At 34.7% G+C, this 19190-nt stretch overlaps 1 protein-coding gene across 4 annotated transcripts in view; it reads right to left on the minus strand.

Moving 5' to 3' along the window:
- The window catches only part of ZNF292 (zinc finger protein 292), a 91446-nt gene that overhangs the window by 13715 nt on the left and 58541 nt on the right, over positions 1 to 19190 (minus strand). For all 4 annotated transcript variants that reach the window (XM_078055020.1, XM_078055019.1, XM_036094832.2 and 1 more), the window contains 3 exons: positions 12202 to 12404; positions 5879 to 6015; positions 3422 to 3563 (listed from right to left, as the gene is read on the minus strand). In XM_078055020.1, coding sequence (XP_077911146.1) covers positions 3422 to 3563; positions 5879 to 6015; positions 12202 to 12404 — 482 coding nt within the window. The remainder of the gene's footprint in view (positions 1 to 3421; positions 3564 to 5878; positions 6016 to 12201; positions 12405 to 19190) is intronic.

Here is a 19190-nt window from a genome sequence, read left to right on the forward strand (position 1 = left end):
ATTTTTTAAGAAATTTACTATTAGGGGCGCCTGGGTGGCTCAGTCGTTAAGCGTCTGCCTTCGGCTCAGGTCATGATCCCGGGGTCCTGGGATCGAGCCCCACATCAGGCTCCCTGCTCGGCGGGAAGCCTGCTTCTCCCTCTCTCACTGCCCCCTGCTTGTGTTCCCTCTCTCGCTGTGTCTCTGTCAAATAAATAAAATAAAATCTTTAAAAAAAAAAAAAAAGAAATTTTACTATTAAGTTCATTTTTTTAACTACAGCACTACAATATATTAAATGAAAAATCAGAATGAATTAACAAGGTTGGTAGAAAAAAAACTAGAAAGCAGATGAATCCACTCCTGTTCTTTACTCCTGAAAAGAGAAATTCTATTCTCCTGAAAAGAAATTATTTCAAGGGGCGCCTGGGTGGCTCAGTCGTTAAGCATCTGCCTTCAGCTCAGGTCATGATCCCAGGGTCCTGGGATCGAGCCCTGCATCAGGCTCCCTGCTCCGCGGGAAGCCTGCTTCTCCCTCTCCCACTCCCCCCTGCTTGTGTTCCCTCTGTCAAATAAATAAAATCTTAAAAAAAAAAAAATTATTTCAAGAGAAAAAGTGAAGATATATATAAGATTTATTGACCAACTACAGATTTTAAAAGTTACTTTTAAAGGGGGACAGGAGAGTATCCTCCAGTCTCCTTTCAAAAAAAAAATTACAGATGAATTAAAAAATACTTCTTGGGGTTTCTGGGTGGCTCAGTCAGTTAGGCGTCTGACTCTTGATTTTGGCTCAGGTCATGATCTCAGGGTCCTGTGATGGAGATTTTCTCTCTCCCTCTCCATCATGCTGCATCCCTGTTAAGGATTTCTAAACAGTTTAGCACCCCCATTCTATGCAATGGCAGCTACTTTGGAAAATGTCTTCTGTGTACATTTAAAATGGAAACCAACTGCATTAATACTATAAGGGTTACTATAAGAAAATTAATTAATTTTGGGGCACCTGGGTGGCTCAGTCCGTTAAGCAGCTGCCTTCAGCTTGGGTCATGATCCCAGAGTCCTGGGATCGAGTCCCGTGTCAGGCTCCTGGCTCAGTGAGGAGTCTGTTTCCTCCCTCTCCCTCTCTCCGCTGCTCGTGCTTGCTCCCTCTCTTTCTCTTTCTCAAATGAATAAATAAAAAAATCTTAAAAAAATCTGTAAAATGTGGATTCCAATTGAGATAATTAGAAACACATTTGCAACCTCTGCTTATCACTTTCCTCTTATCTAATCTGTTTAATCTACTTATTAATAAGTGTTTTCATTTCAATGACTATGTTTATTTCTAAAAGTTCTTTTGACTTTAAAATCTGCTTGATCACTTTGATAGTGTCTTTCTCATGCTTTAATTATTTTATGTCTTTAAATATATGTATTTTAAGGGCGCCTGGGTGGCCCAGTTGGTTGGGCAACTGCCTTCGGCTCAGGTCATGATCTCGGAGTCCTGGGATCGAGTCCCACATCGGGCTCCCCGCTCAGCAGGGAGCCTGCTTCTCACTCTGACCCTCTCCCCTCTCATGCTGTTTCTCTCTCTCTCTCAAATAAATAAATAAATCTTTAAATATATGTATTTTATAGAACTTTCCATAATTGTGTTAAAGTGTTAGGCAAATAATTCTATTTCTCTACTGAAATTCATTCATACCACTCTGTTTCATATGCTTTACAAATCTTTTTTTAAAAGATTTTATTTATTTGAGAGAGAGAGAGAGCACAAGCAGATGGAGAGCAGAGGGAGAGGGTAAAGCAGGCTCCCCGCTGAGCAGAGAGCCCGACATGGGGCTCAATCCCAGGACCCTGGGATCATGAATGAGAGCCAAAGGCAGCTGCTTAACGGACTGAGCCACCCAGGCGCCCCTGCTGTATAAATCTTGATGGTTAAATTTATTTGTGTCTTTTTTTTTTTAAAAGATTTTATTTATTTGACAGAGAGAGAGGAACACAAGCAGGGGGAGTGGGAGAGGGAGAAGTAGGCTCCCCACGGAGCAGGGAGCCCAATACAGGGCTCGATCCCAGGACCCTGGGATCATGACCTGAGCCGAAGGCAGACACTTAATGACGGAGCCACCCAGGGGCCCCTATGTATTTAAATATACATAATTTATAGTGTCTATCCTTGTATATTTAATCCTATTCTTCTTTTTCTCTGCCAAAATTCCCTCATGAGAAACTGTTTCATGTTCCATAATTCCTGACATGAACTCATCTCAAGCGGGGCTTACCTGAGGATCCTGCACTGAGTATACGTCCCTCCAAAGAAGTTCTGCATTCTGCCAGGTATTACCAGCCCAGTACTCCACTCTTTACCTTCTTAAACATTACTTACTCAGCATGGGAATTTCTAGACTATATAAATAGGGCAAATTTATTTATTTATTTATTTTTATTATTATTATTTTTTTAAAGATTTTATTTATTTATTTGACAGAGAGAGAGAACAAGTAGGCAGAGGGAGAGCGAGAAGCAGGCTCCCCGCCGAGCAGGGAGCCCGATGCGGGGCTCGATCCCAGGACCCCGGGATCATGACCTGAGCCGAAGGCAGCCGCTTAACCGACTGAGCCACCCAGGTGCTCCTAAATAGGGTAAATTTAGACCCCAAATCTGTGTGAGGGGTAGACCTATGGTTACAACTTCTTAAGGGAAACATTTTTCCTTCTCTGACCCACAGCCCAGTAGGACATGCACAAGCTTCCCTATCATCTATCTGTATTAAAAAGTAGTATTTTTTTGGTCTACTTTTTCAATGAAATTCTAGGATTTCCCAGGTGGGGCTGGGGGCCAGAGAGCTCAGCTGCAATCCCCAACTTGAGAGGGCCCAAAATCTTATCTTTTATCCCCATAAAGCTATCTCCTGTCCCAATGTGCAAACCCCTTAGTTACTGCAAGTAGTAACATATCCCAACACCCAGCAGCAGCTTAAGCTTTCTGCTCCAGTTTTTAAGTTCCTCTTCATTTTGGGCCTATGGATTTCCCCTAATCCCCTTGCAATCTTAGATGCTATACATCAAAAGAAATGTTTATTTTATTTCATCAAGTATTTTGGGGCATTTTGTAGAAGAAGGATTTTTAGATAATGTAATCTGCCAGACTGCTAGTAAAGGAAGCTATCTCTGTATTTCTCTTTATACTTTCTAAATTTCTACAAAGCCAAATTATCAAAATAGTGTTAACACCTAGGAGTAAAAATTGTAGAATGATACTTTTCTTTAGCTCAAGGGCAAACCCCTGGCTCTCATTTGTATTTTTAAGTTTTTCTATATCAAATGCCTATTATAAGACTAATAAGAAAAGCAATGTTCAAAACTCTAAATGAAAGAACAAAAGTCACTGGAAGAGGTGCCAAAATAATAGTTTTTTATTAAAGATAATTAATATAGAAAAATAGCTTGGTTATTCTTACCTCTGAATTAATAACTTTAATCAGGAAGAAAATGTGATATACCGTCTTGGTTAACAGAGAAAGTTGCCGACATCTTTCTAGGTACACTTGTATAGATGGTTCTACTCTTTGCTGTAATTTACTCCAAAAGAGAGTGAGTTCCCTAAAAAAAATTTATAAAAAATAAGTTGGAGCCATAATATAATAATCATGGACTATGTTGGTCCAGTCATTACATTTAAAATTAAAACTGGTTTTAGATTCCAATTTTACACGTGGAAATTAAATTTAAATTAGATACAAAATACAAAATATTTCCCAATTTTTTAGACTAAATAAAATCAGATTTTGATTTATCATTCTTTTAATATTTTTCAATGTCAGAGAGAAGCACTGCCTGTTACTAGTAAAGCACCTCTCATTTAAACAAGTTATACAAACGGTAATTGAGCCACATTTGAAATTTATGTAATAAAGCACAAAATGTGTTTGTGTATATATAAAATGCATATATAGATCAATGGCATATTTTTAAAAGCATTTAATTTTATCTTCTACCTGAAACTGAAAACTGACCAATTTAATTGGTCAATTAAATTTAAAATTATTATTAGATGAATGTTAACAATCAATGATGACACAGAACTCAAAAGTAACTTAACTAATTTCTGTCCAATTGGTGAAATAATAAGACACTTTGAAAAATGAACTTCGAAATTTATTTCAAATACAATTAGAATCTATTTTTCACAGAAAATAATCCTACTGAAATGATGAATTTTCCTCCCTTTTACCTATCGTCCTATTTCTCTTCTGTCCTCCGTGGTTAATTTCCACAAAAATCTTCTTCCTTGCTGCAACTTTTTTTCATCAAGTATTCTCCTCAGTACAGGCCTTTCCTATTATTATTTCCTCAGTTTGCACTCCTAGGAACTCTGCCCTTTCACCACCCACTTGAGTAACTTGCTCATTTACTGGATTTTAACCTATATATTGAGGACTTCAAAATCTGTCTCTCCAGTCTTGACCACTTTCACCTCTCTAGTTTTTTGTAAGACTTCTCCACTTTGATCTCTTCTGAAACCTGAAACTTAATATATGAAAAAGATGATTAACATTCTTTCCAGTTCACCATCTTTGTAATTTAATGCATCATTATCAATGACCCTGTAAGTCTCTGCTTTCTATTATCCTAAAGACTGTTACCTTCAACATTTTTTCAACCCATCCTACATCCATAAGGAAGCCTTCATAACTTCCCAGCTGGACTATTAACTAGTTTTCTAGTTGACTTTTCTAGCTTAACTCTGTCCTGCCACTTCTTCCCCCCAACTCTGTCCTCACTGTTCAGACCCCAATCCATTCTCAAGTACTTGTATTACACAGCATTTCTTAAACATAAATTTTTTTGCCCTCCTACTTAAGAGCTTGTAATAGATTGCCTTTGATGATATGAAATCCAGACTTTGATGACTTTTTTAAAGCAGTGTGAGAGTTAAATTTTTAGTCACTACTAATATTTATGTTATATGGAAAATCTACTTCTCCTCAGTAAATGCATGCTTTTTATTCTCCCTTCAGAATCTTTCTACCCACCTTTTATATCAATCCTCTGTGTACTGCATATATGATTTTCCCTTCACAACAAAACTCGTAACTGCTCAGAAAACCTTTATAATTGTGAACTTTATTCTTCTTTAATTACACATTTAGTTTGCCTGTCCCATATTCATGGGATTTGTATGTCATATGTCATTTGGTAAAAATTCTTAAATGTCAGAATGTTGTAAACTAAATTCTGTGTTTCCAATACTACCAACACAACACTGAAGACTAATAACGCTGTTCACTGACCAGATAAATTGCCAGTTTTAGCTAACACATTAATTTAAGACAGCTGATCTTAAGATTTTTTGAGTCAGTTGAAGTCAACATCTCTATTAGTTGTATGTTCCCAAAAGAATATAACAGGCTTTGCACACTTGAAAATGTACCATATAAAGAAATGTGCACTCAAGAAGTTAGTGAAATAGAATGATATCTCACAGATGGAAAATAAACTGTATTTCCATACATGAATGACTAAGCTAGTTATGTAGTTAAAAGTATGTAAAATGCAGAGGAAAAAAATATACACATTCAATCACAGATGGCTTACATATCTGAAAAAATTGTGGCATTAGACAAAATAAACCTTTCTTTCATCTTCTAACATCTAAAAATTTCCTGATCATTATTATTCATTATACAATCATTACTGGTATACTAAGGAGTTGTCCTTAATATAAAAAAATTTTGAAGTTATAATATGAACTACTTGATAATCAGTTTGCACAGCATGTAGTAACTGAAAATAAGCTTTTTGTTTTGGTAAGATTTTAAAGGATTAAAAAATACATCCTTAAGCTCTCTGAATTCTCACAACCTATCTTGTATTCTTATTTAACAACTTTTCTTTACAAAATAAAACCAACTCACCAAGCACAGTACATATCTCCTTGTTGGAGCTGACGTGATAAAAATGCAGTACATAAGACAAGAGCACTTTTTTCATCACCCTCAGATTCTAAGTTACAAATCATTTCTAGTGCATCTTTGCAATCAACTTCTGAAATCTACAGAAAAAAGGATATAGAAAACATGCCATAAAATGGTTTTATTATTAGGATATATAGTAATATACTTTAGAATTTCACTAGATATTTACAGATCATTTTTATCAGTAAAACCTCATTGACTCATATACTATCAATTCATAGTTTGTCATTACTGGGCTGCAGTAAAGAAATAATCTTTCTTCAAGTCAGAGAACCAACTATTTTCATGAACTTTACAAATATTTACTTATTTGCAATGACTAATCCTAATTATAAGTACCCTCTACCCATTAATCAGGTCTATGATACTGAAAAAGAAAAGTTGTATTTTTCCCCCTTTTATCTGGTAATTTAAAAATCATTAGCATCAGCAGAAAGGCAAAGAAAGGTCTACTGGATATAGACTAATAAAGTGTCTATTCATCTGAGGGGAAAAAAATATACTATGAAACATTTTATGTAGTTATACCACCTTTAAGTTAAGCTCACCTCAGTGTTCTATAAATCTCCATTATTTTTCTTTTCATATAAATTCATTCCATCTCAAAGCCTGTCAACAGTCATGCATGCATAAGTATAACCTAGATGAAGGCAACTTCTTCATTTAATTATACATGTATATCTACTGCTTATTTTTTGAGAAATTAAAATTTACTACCACATTACAATCATTTAATACATAAACAGATCTCTATAAGCATTTGCTGTGAGACAAGGATATAGCAAACAGCATACAACCACAAATCACTGGCGTTCCACAAAAAGATTAATTCCAACATGGTATAAATGACAAATGGGGAAAAAAAATGAAGACCAATACAGACCACTGGCACCCATGTACCACAGAGATAACCATGCCCCTCCTTGTTGATCTTCTGTCTCTCCTGATCAACGTTTGAGTACAGGAAAAGTGTATGTGTGTGTGTGTAAAATGTAAAGTGTTTAGGATGAACAAGTGACTAAATGAGGATAATCTTTGAGGAGGATAAAGGTTGCATGAGGATAGATTCAGAGGTTCCATTTTATACATTAAGTTGGGCTAGAAAACTCTAAAGACCCAACTCTGAGTCTGTGTATTTAACAACAATGATTTCTTACAGGAATAATGAAGTTAGTGGCAGAGTTAAGACTGAAACCTAAGTCTTGGAATTCCCCGGTGCAGTGCTCTTTCCATTACTCCTCCATCTGACTCTTTCTAACAAATCTTTAAGAGACCCCACTTAAACAAATAAAAAAAAGGGCTGAACAATATATAATCATACAATTAAATATTTTCAAATATCTACATTAAGTGCATTATCAGACATATTTTATTATTTAATCATATATTTCCTACTAGGAAGGTATTATCATTAACATTTTATACACAATGAATGTGGGGGTTCAAAGAAACTATGTAATTTGCCCAAGTTGCAACAGTTAATTAAGTGGTAGAGCTACAAATCAAATTTTGTCTAACTGACATTAAACATGCTCTTTCAATTTCATCACATTATCTTTTATTACAAGCTGTGTTAACTTTAAACAATTACCCTGATACACACATGTAGACAAATGTTAGAAGTCAACCCGTAAGTTTTATTTTTTCATGTTAATAATAACAATAATAGCAGCTACTATTTATTATTAGGGCCAGCTTCTTCAGAAATAGCATTGCTAACCATATAGCTTGCCTGGTAGATACTACTACTAACTTTTTAGAAATAAGGTTCAAAGAGTTTAAGTTAACTTGCTCAAAGTCACATGCTTACTTAATTAGTGGCAATCAAAATTTTAACCCAGGTGCAGCTTCAAAGTCTGTGCTCTTTCCAGAATTCCCCATGCATAAGCATATTGAGGCCCTTTATTGCTAAATACTGATTTTTTTACATGTTCAGGTTTAATAAAAAATCTTATATCCTGAAAGTCTGATTTGTTTTGAATCTCATCTTTTGTTGTTGTTCTTCTAAAACCTAAGCCACTCTTCTTGAATGCTCAAATGATGCAAAATGCGTACATTATATATAAGGAAACTTATTTTCCCAATGATATTACCTACATTATTAGCTTACACTTAATAATTAGAAATATATATTTGTATGTAAAATAGCCTCAATATATTTATTTCACATATATACAAAATATCAAGTGAAACATCTGCCATATTCAGTAATACAGAAAACCTCACTTTTTATAGGTATACTAGGAAAACAATTTTTAGTGTGTACTTCATAGCTTTCATTTCCCTGGTTTGCCACTAGATGGTCCTCTCGAAAAAATAGGACACTAAAGAGAATGGCAGGGAAAATGAAACCATATTTAAACTAATGGATAGTTGAATTCAAACCATGAAAGTGAAATACAAATCAAATATAGCTATCAATGAACAAGAATTTTTTTTAAATCCAAGGCAGCATAAAGTAGGAATTACCAGTATATACCTAAATAATGACTATATATTATAGACATCTTTTCTCTATTGCTTTGAAAAATGAGCAAAAATTTCAACACCAGAAAATCTGGAACTGTGAATAAATTCTCAAAGTCAGAATGATCTGTTCGTTAAAACAACATTAAAGACATATTATGCTAACTCCCTCTGTAAAACAGAAAAATCATTTCAAGAATGTGAATAATGATTTTTATGTCTTCGTATGGCTCGTTATGCCAGGTATTCAAAAAATACAGAATACTTCATCAGTATTCTATATACAATTGCCAAGTGTACTTTTAAAATGTATGGGCTGTAATCACATTTTAAGAAGTCTTGCTGATCAACATAAAATTGCTTTCCAACTAAAAAAGAACTTAGAGGGCACCTGTGTGGCTCAATTGGTTGAGCGTTGGACTCTTGGTTTCGACTCAGGTCATGATCTCATGGGTCGTGGGATTGAGCCCCTGCCCCTCCCCGCCCCTCCCACTCTGTCATGCTTGGGCTCCGTGGAGAGTCTGCTTGAAAGATTCTCTCCTTCTGCCCCTCCTCCCACTAGCTCTCTCTCTAAAATACATAAATCAATCTTAAAAAAAGAAAACAGAACCTAAATGGTAAACCTATCATACTAAGAAAACATAAAATCAAATCATGAGTTACTATTTTTTAACTCTCAGGCTGGCAAAAATTTAAAAGACAATCTCCAATGTTAGGAAAGAGGAAATTTCATATACTGTTTATGGGGGTATAAACTGGCATAATCTTTTTTGGATGATAGTATGGCTCTATCTATTAATTTAAAATGTGTAGACTCCTTCATCCAGCAATTCTGCTTCCAGAAATCTGTCCTACTAGTGTACCCCTGACAAGAATGAAAGGATGTATATATAAGGAAACCGTTTAAATGTCCCCTAGTCTGACTAAAAATATTACAAATCCGAACTATGGAATTATGAAGCCATGAGAAAGAATGAGGTTGATTTATAAATGAACAATATGGAAGGATGTCCATAATAAATGGGGAAAAAGTGACCAGCAGGTCAGGCTGTGCATATGTATGCTTGAAGCATATAAAAAAAATACATGTATGTGCATAGAAAAATATGAGAAAGGTTACATATCAAATTTCAAACTGAATGATTACTTGGGGGAGTATTAAATGGGTAAGGGATGGTTAGAGAGAGAGGATTTTACTTTTTAAAAAAATTCTATGTTTATTTTAATGACAAAACCAATAGAAATACTGGCTCTAAATAGATCCAAAATACTAAAACACTGCTCACTTTGTTTTATACCTATACCAAGAATACAGGCCAAGCTATTCCTTCCAGAGAAGCCAGATAAACACTCCTCTCTCAGCCCCATTCCTTGGCCATCTACCAGGGCTAGCTGCTATTTCTATTATAGTGAAAGGATCCTGGGAAAATCCTAGTAGATTCCTTGTCTACTGGCTCCCCTGGACAAGGATTTCCTCAAAAGGATCACAGAATCCAGGCCATGGCTGACTCTTTCCAATATCTCTTCCTACCATACACCAAGGAATGGGTAAAAAAGTCAAATGCTTATAAGAACCAGACAGGGAAAAGCAAATGAATGTGTGAGAGACAGCACACCTCTTCTGAAGAGGGCAGTATCTTTGGGCAATTGTTTCAAACAAACTGACTACCTTCCCTTGGGGCAGAAATAATACAGGCCTTGGTGACAGCCAATCTTAACCCACTTCACATGGAACAATGAAGAAAAAGTCTCTATATATTTTTAATAGGAACATAAAAGAGTAACCAAACAATTTCTAAGCAAAAGAAGACTTTTAACAAGGAATGTGTAGACTTATACATATCCTGTCCTGTTCTGCACTTTATGATCTAGTGTTGTTTCTGGGATAGGGTACAGAGACTTTGGTGAACTCTGCTTAAAAACATGGAATGCCTTACTTCTGCTTACTTAATATAAGAAGGAAAAAAAATCATTTTATATGACATCAGAGATACCTGGGGCCCTCACACAGAATTTTCCTGAGGATCTCCCAGAGCAAGCTAGGCTGTTGCTACTCAACTATGAAAAATTAAACCAAAAGGGAACTTAGGTTCAGTACTGCAAGATCTTTTGATTATTCAAGAGAGTTAGAAATACAGATTTTTCCTGGGGATTACAAATTCATAGTCTTCAACTTCAAACAGGGACTTCGCCTAATGACCCTATGTTTAGATAGTTTCCTATTAGAAGCTAAGCTGCTTTAGGCCAAGACTTATGCCTTAACTCACATTTAACCCCCCAGTGCTTAGACAGCACACATCACTGACTTAATAAAAATTTGATGAAGGGAGGATAGATGAATGGACAGACTGACATAAGGGCAAGGAATGAACTGCTAATGAAAGCTTTACTATGGAGCTGAAAAATAAGAGGTAGCAGCAACACAATAATTTAAGAATTTTAGAAAAACTGTTAAACACATTTCAAAAGCTATCTCAAGAAACTTTGTATGTCTGTCAATTAACTGTCTACATAGCTATTCTGAACTAATAAGAAAACTTCAATCTTCTATATGTCTAAACTAATGATGTAATTTCCTAGGCTACAGCCCTGAGCTCTATTCTATTCAGCCTAAGAATTGCCAGACATCACTCTTCCCAGTACTCTCATTATCCTCACCATCCACAACAACCTTATTTCTAATCTTGATCCAAGCCTACCATCTCCCTCTTCATTTTCTTTAAAAAAAAAAAAAAAAAAATCATACAATTACCACTATAATTACAAACTCTAACCTCATGTGGGCATTCAGCTTTTTGTCTGAGGCTATCCTTCTTCCAGACTGATTACAGTATCTGTCTACTCAGCTGATCATGCAAGCTCTCTTAATTGTCTTGGTTTGTATCTCAACTCTTCCTGTTACACATCTTTAAGTGTGTCCTTCAGTCATTTTCTTCTCCTCTCTCTATTGCTCTGGGGTTGAAGGATACTTATATTAGAGATACAAGACAACTGTGTGCATTAAATGCTCAATCAAAACTGTTCAACACATTATAGTTTTCTTTATCTAAATTATTTAAATACATATTCCCTGTTTCTTGATCAACAACTTTTAATTTTCCTACCCTGTCTCCAACTTCATTTTGGAATTACGAGTCCTCCAAAATGCAAATTCCCATTTGGACCATGATTCTATCTCAGAATTCTGTAGTATAAAACAAATACACGAATACTATGCTTTATGCCAAACTAGAAGTAAAAAAATCATGTCTCACAAAAAATAAAGTTTTACATTAAATATGCAAATAAAAATTTGATCTTAATATATATATATAGATACCGGCTATATATATATGACTTCTCCCTAGGAATACATTCTGTTTTTGAATACGCTAGGCGTGTGTGTGTGTATAAAACAGAGAACATATTTTTAGGAGGAAGTCACATAAATTCTATAGTTACTTAAATTAGCCAGTTAGATTTACAAGTATCTTGAAGTCAGGTAAAACTGAAGTTAAGGTCCAACTGCTAACAAATAAAAACACCCTACTAAATTGTTAAGCCACCTCCATCTTCCCATAATTTAACCACAGCAGTAAAAAGGTTCAATTTTAAAAAGAAGCTAGGTGAAATCAGTTTACATATAACTCTGAAAGCTGCTTAGAATCACTACCCCAAAGCATACTAAAATTTAAGACTGACAACAGTCCCTCACTTTCTAAGAGAAGTCAAAGACATTCTAATCTAATTGAAAATTAACCTCTTCACTTTTAAAAATACTTTTAAAAATAATTACTAACAAAAGAAAACATACTCACCTCTTCGATTAACTTTTCATTTGGTGATGATGTACAAAGACAAACAAGGTAAGTTTGCTTAAAACTACCTTTTGTACCAATCTCTGGATGGTCAGAACACAGCTTTGCTAGAGCAGTTGCTTGACTTAACTGATTGGTTTTGATTAGATGTTTAATTCTCATATCCAACAAGATGGGACCCTCAAAAGCTAAAAATTCATTCACTTTAAAAAACAAGACATAATAGATTATTAACATTTGGTAATAATTCATTTGCAATACAAATACTTAGAAGGAATATCTTTTTTAAAGCACAGGAACTAATACTCTTTTTTTTGCTTTGCAATTTTCTATTACTGTCATGCCACTATAAAATACCTGACTTCATAAGCAAAAGGAAATTATATTGCTAACTTTTATAAGTTGCATTAAATATTTTTACCCCTGAGAGTACCATTTAGAATGAGGTAAATTAACTTCTTTATGACAAAAATAATTTTGCATCGAATTCTAATAGTCCAAGCTATTAAAATTACACTAAATTCTTTTCCCCATAGCATTTATTCTTGAATATCAGAAGTTAGCATCCCTGGAAATCTGCAGTGCTGGGGCATTACACACTTATACTGGTAACCACTGGATATTCTAGAAGATGAGATTCAACTAAAATTGTGTTCAGTACTGATGATGTATTTTTTATTTTACAAAGGCAAAGTCTACTTTGTTTTAATAGATGTTTTCGAACAAATTAAACATCTACAGAAAAATAAATAAGGGGGAGGGGAGTCTACTGAAACTTCTGTAGGTTTGTAATTTTTAAAACATCAACCGATAAACCTCAACATTTGCTTAAGACCCACATACACATAATACATTTCTATTCTGTTCAAATCTTCAAACACTTGTTTGATCAACTACAAATAAAATTTTTTATTTTTTTGTATTTGTGAAGGAGACTTTAAATTTTAACAAGTGCAAATTTAAACTCTTCCCTATTTTCCTTATCAGAATGAGAAAATCATGTTTAAAAATTTACTTGGTGATAGCTAGCCTGAAACCTTTGGAAGGCTTTTAGTAATAGAATTTTAAATACTCTAAATAAAGCACACAATTCCTCTACTTATGAACAGACTGGAAGATATGTCTAGTAAGTAATTTGTGGGTTAAAAGATGGAGAATGAGAGATGTTCTTCCTTCTTTAGATATCTGTGACCCTCTAGGGCTTTTATTTTTTAGATCTACCTGCACTGCATCCCATTGTGAGAAGATTCTTCTACGATACACTATAATCATGGCTCCTCAGTATTCAAACCATGAACATGTATGCATTTCAACACAGGATCCCAAATTCCATCCTTTTTTTGAAGTCTAGACCTTTGTACCTGCCACTCTCTATTCTATTCTACTCCCTGCCACGTTAAATCAAAAAGAATAAAGATTGAATAGAGATAAATACTAACTCTGTGGTGCCTCTGACTAGATGTCTTACATATACAGGGTATTACTTTTCTTTTTTTAGTATCACATGATCCCACTTGGTCAATTATACTGCAAGTATCTTTTCACCATTTAGTTTGCTGCCAAACCAAAATCAGGGAAGATTCTAAACGAAAACTTGAAAAAAAAAGTTAAAATAAAGTTGCTCTCGCTATAAATAAATCATAGACTTAAAAAATAGCTTTAGTTTCCTAATACAATAATTCTCTCAGAAGAGAAAATCCAGCAATAAAAAGTCTGGGAATTACTTAAAATACTCCCACTAAAACTCATAATCAACAAATTCTGAGGATTATGGCAAAGAAATTATTTAAAGGTGGCAAGTATTTAACAAAACCGATGATACTGAATAGAATCTCAAATAGTCCCTAAAAATCTCAAATAGCAACATATAAATTAGAATGACAAACTGTGCAAAATAATTTCTGTGCTAATTCAATATATAGGAGAATATATGTTAATACTGTAAAATTTCAAAAACATAGATTTTTTTTTTTTTTTTTTTTTAATGATGGGAAACCACTGCCACACTCAGGGCAAAACTGATTCCAAAGAAATATAGAATATTAGAGCAGAAGGGACTTTACAGATCATTTTCTGTAACTCCATCATTTGACAGATGAGTAAACTGAGGCTCACAGAAAGTAAGTAACCTCCTAGGGTCATAAAGCCAGTTAATGACAGAACCAGGACCAGAATAATGGGTCTTTTGACTTCCAGCTTAATACAGTCATGGGATGAGAAAGCCAAATTCACATTAAATGTGTCTACTTCTAATTAGAATGGCACTTTATAGCAGTAAAGAGCTGTGAAGTAGGATTAACTTTTAAAGGAAAACAATCATGTATTCTGAAAGCTCAGGATTCAAACAGATCAAGAGTAGATTACATTTTATTTATTTATTTTTTTAAAGATTTTATTTATTTATTTGACAGAGAGAGACACAGCGAGAGAGGGAACACAAGCAGGGGGAGTGGGAGAGGGAGAAAGAAGCAGGCTTCCCGCGGAGCAGGGAGTCCAGTGCGGGGCTTGATCCCAGGACCCTGAGATCATGACCTGAGCCGAAGGCAGACGCCTAAGGACTGAGCCACCCAGGCGCCCCCACAGATTACATTTTAATACTCAACTCAGAACCTGCTAAATGCTTACTCTCCCTGGCCTTTTTCCATTTCTCCTGCACTGCTTTCCATTTCCCATTCCTTTAATATCTTTCTCTACTTCTCTCCAATCCAGAACATGCTTTTTCTTACAGTGTTATAATATCACATCAAAGGCTACCTGTTTTAGGGCTTGCCAGACTTATGAAAAAAGTTTTATATTTATTCTTGAGTAGCTAGTCACATCACATCTCATTCCCTACCCTGCTTTTCCCACATCCCAGAAAAATAAAAATATCTTTAATTTTACTTGTGTGCAGTCTTTTAATCTATTTTCTCTGTATTTATGGACTTGAACAGAAAAGCAGGTTTTACCACAATCGAGCCTATCAAGAGAGCTGAACGACATAAAATGATAATGTAAATCAATATTTAGCCAGTTCAATTAAGAATGGCTGCTTCTCACAGAATATCACTTACATATTAAAAAATACAATTTCTATATTAAAGATAATTAACTTTAAATATATTACAATATATAAGTTGAATTTTTGTGATAAATCATTATACAAACATTAAATGAGCATGTCCTATGCACCAAAGCTTAGACTAACAAGGTCCTGGATTTCCTTCAAAATGGAGTCAACTTATTTACTGGGCATGTATTTCCATGGCCATATTTGCACACAATCTCCTCTGTAGCATCTCTGAACTAGCTATTTAGCAAGCATCTCAGACTCTGCATACAGAAATCTCTATACCACAATATGTATTATCTCAATTCACTTAGTCATGCTCAAGCCAGGAACCTAACAGTGGCTTTATAAATGCTCTCTTGTGCCTTCTTCTCACCCACACATCCAATCCACCACCTAATTCTGTCACTTCTAATGCCTAAATACTCCATCCCATTCACTTTTCTCCATCTCTATTCCTGCCATTCATCCACTCCTCCCAGCCCTCATTAATCCATCAGACCACTTTGTAGCACTCTGCTAGTCTTCTGCATCCACTCTTAAACCATCACATCTTCTCCCAGCTTAAAACGCTCCAATGCTTTCCCTTTGCCTTTAAAGAGTAAATTCTAAACTTTTCACCATGGCCTACCTGAATCTGCATCAACTACTCCTTTTTAAAAAATACAATTTGTATTTTCTCTTAAAAACAATTTAGCATGTGGGCAAGAAAAAAAAAAAGAAAGAAAAGGCATCCAAATTGGAAAGGAAGAAGTCAAATACTCTGACTACAAGATTACATGATCTTTTTATGTAGGCAACCCTAAGGATTCCACAAAAAAACTATTAGAATAAATGACTTTAGCCAAGTTATAGGATACAAAAATTAAAATACAAAAATAAGTTGCATTTTATATACTAACAATGAACAACCTGAAAAGGAAATTAAGAAAACAATTCCATTTACAGGATCAACAAAAAATAAAATACTTAGGAATAAACCTAACCAAGAAGGTGAAAGACTTGTACCCTGAAATCTACAAAACACGGCTGAAAGACATTAAAGACAAGTAGATGGAAAGATCCCTGTTTGTGGATTCAAAGACTTAACATTGTTAAGATGTCCAGCTATCAAAACTATCTAAGAATTCAATATAATTCCTGTCAAATCGCAATGATGTTTTTTGCAGAGAGAGAAAAATTTATCCTAAAATTCATATGAAATCTCAAGGGACTCCCAATAGCCAAAACAATTTTGAAAAAGAACAAGTTTGAAGTGTCATACTTCCTCACTTCAAAATAATCTGTAAAGCTACAGTAATCAAAACAGTGTGGTACTAACATAAAGACAGACATATAGGCAATACAATAGAGCAAAAAGGCCAGAAACAAACCTTCACATATATGGTCAAATGATCTTCAACAAGAGTGCCAAGATCACTCAATGAGAAATGGACAGTCTCTTCAACAAATGGTGCTGGGAAAACTCATGTCCACATGCAAAAGAATGGAGTTGGACACTTACCATAGACCATATAAAAATTTAATCCAAAATGGATTAAAGATCTAAATATAAGACCCAAAACTATAAAACTCCTAGAAGAAAACAAAGAGGATAAGCTTGAAGACACTGGACTTGGCAAGGATTTATTGGATGTAACACCAAGGTACAGACAACAAAAACAAAAGAGGTAAACTACAACTACATCAAACCTAATTTTTTTTATGCATCAAAAAGACAGAATCAACAGAGTGAAAAGGCAACCTACATAAAGGAAGAAAATATTTGCAAATCATATATCTGATAAGGGGTTAATATCCAGAATATATAAAGAATTCTTATAACTGAACAATAAAAAAATCAAATAATCCTATTATAATGTGGGCAAAGGACTTTAACAGACATTTCTCCAAAGATGATATACAAACGTCCAATAAACACATGAAAAGGTACCCAACTAATCATCAGAGAAATGCAAATCAAAACTACAACGAGGTATCACCTCATACCCATTAAAATAATTACTATCAAAAAAAAAAAAAAAAACAACCCACAAAAACCAACAAACCCAGAAAATTAGTGTTGGTGAGGATGTGCAGAAATTGGAACCTTTGTGCACTGTTGATGGGACTGTAAAATGGTGCAACTTCTATGGAAAACAATCTGGAAGCTCCTCAAAGTTAAAAACAGAACTACCTACCATATGATCCAGCTATTCCACTTCTGGGTATGTACACAAAAGATCTGAAAGGAGGGTCTTCAAGTGATATGCATATGCACCCCCATGTTCATAGCAGTACTACTCACGAGAGCCAAGAAGTGGAAGCAATCCCAGTGTCTACCAACAGATGAATAAACAAAATGTGGTATATCCAAGCAATGGAGTATTATTTACTCTTAAAAAGGAAGAAATCCTGGGATATGTTGGATATGCTACAACAAGGATGATCCTTGAGAACATTATACTAAGTGAAATAAGCCCATCACAAAAAGGTAAATATGATATGATTCTACTTATAAAGGTAACTAAAGTAATCAAAGTCATAGACACCAAAAGTAAAATGGTGGTTAACCAGGGGCTGGGAGAGGTGTGGTAGAGGGAGTTGATATTGAATCGTTATAGAATTAAAAAAAAAAAATTGTTGGGGAGACTGGGTGGCTCAGTCAGTTAAGCATCTGACATCAGCTCAGGTCATGATCTCAGGGTCCTAAGACTGAGCCCCGAATCAGGCTCCATGCTCAGCAGGGCATCTGCTGGCCCCCCTCCCACAGCCCCTCCCACCACTCATGCACACTCTCTCTCTCACATAAATAAAATCTTAAAAAAAAAAGTTACAGAATTTTAGTTTTGCAAGATGAAAAGTTCTAGAGATATGGTTTACAACAATATGAATATACTTAACACTACCTGAACTATACAATTAAAAATGATTAAATGATACATTTTCTTATGTGTTTTTTACTACAATAAAAAATAAATTTAAAAAATCAATGTAATACTGTTAGTCACAAATACCCAAATTTAGAAATTTAATAAAAACACAACACTTCAAGCTGCAGGTAAGTGTTTCTTAACCATGGCTGCACAATTATGTTGATCTTCTAAAAAGTACTGATGCCTGGGGCTCAGACCCAGAGACTCTGGTCAGAGGCAGCCCTCCACTACTGAAATTTCAGTCTAAAAACTCTCTAGGTAATTTAAGCACAGATAGGACTGAGAACCACTGCTCTAGGTATCTATATTTCAGTGTCCAAATTACCAATTCGGAATAGTCTTAATCTTCACCCTACCCCTCACCCTTTCTTGAGGGAATATGTTACATTTATAAGAAATAGAATTTTTTACTTAAAAGATTTCAGAATTTCTTAAATCACGCTGCTTGCTTTTTCATTAAATCTGAAACTTTATGGTCATTACCTGACTATGGTAAAACTTTATGATCATAACTGATTTTCTGACATGGTTGCTATAAAACAGAATTTTTGAAGACTGGGGGTGCTTGGGTGGCTCAGTTGGTTAATCATGTGCCTTCAGCTCAGGTCATGATCCTGCTCAGCAGGGAGTCTGCTTCTGCCTCCCCTCCCCACCCCCCACTTCTGCTCTCTTACTCATTCTCTCAAATAAATAAAATCTTAAAAAAAAAAAAAAAATTTTTTTTTAGACTAAAAAAATTCCATGCCATAGATGAACCCAGTTAGTATGCAACACTAAAATTTTCATGTGAAGTAAGATTTCATTATGAGTTCTGAACTTAATTAAGTTGACATATTTATCCATGTAACTTTATTATAAAACACACTCATTAAAATAGAATGCTTCAAGATGTTTCAAGAAACCAATGAGTGTATTTTAAAACCATTTTTAGTAAAAATGAAAATCTAGGGGTCACTACATTTATATTTAATTATATAAGAGTATAATCAATGTTAAATACAAATATGTCATCAGTCTAAAATGGG

Source organism: Halichoerus grypus, chromosome 9 (assembly GCF_964656455.1).
Source record: "Halichoerus grypus chromosome 9, mHalGry1.hap1.1, whole genome shotgun sequence".
NCBI lineage: Eukaryota > Metazoa > Chordata > Mammalia > Carnivora > Phocidae > Halichoerus > Halichoerus grypus.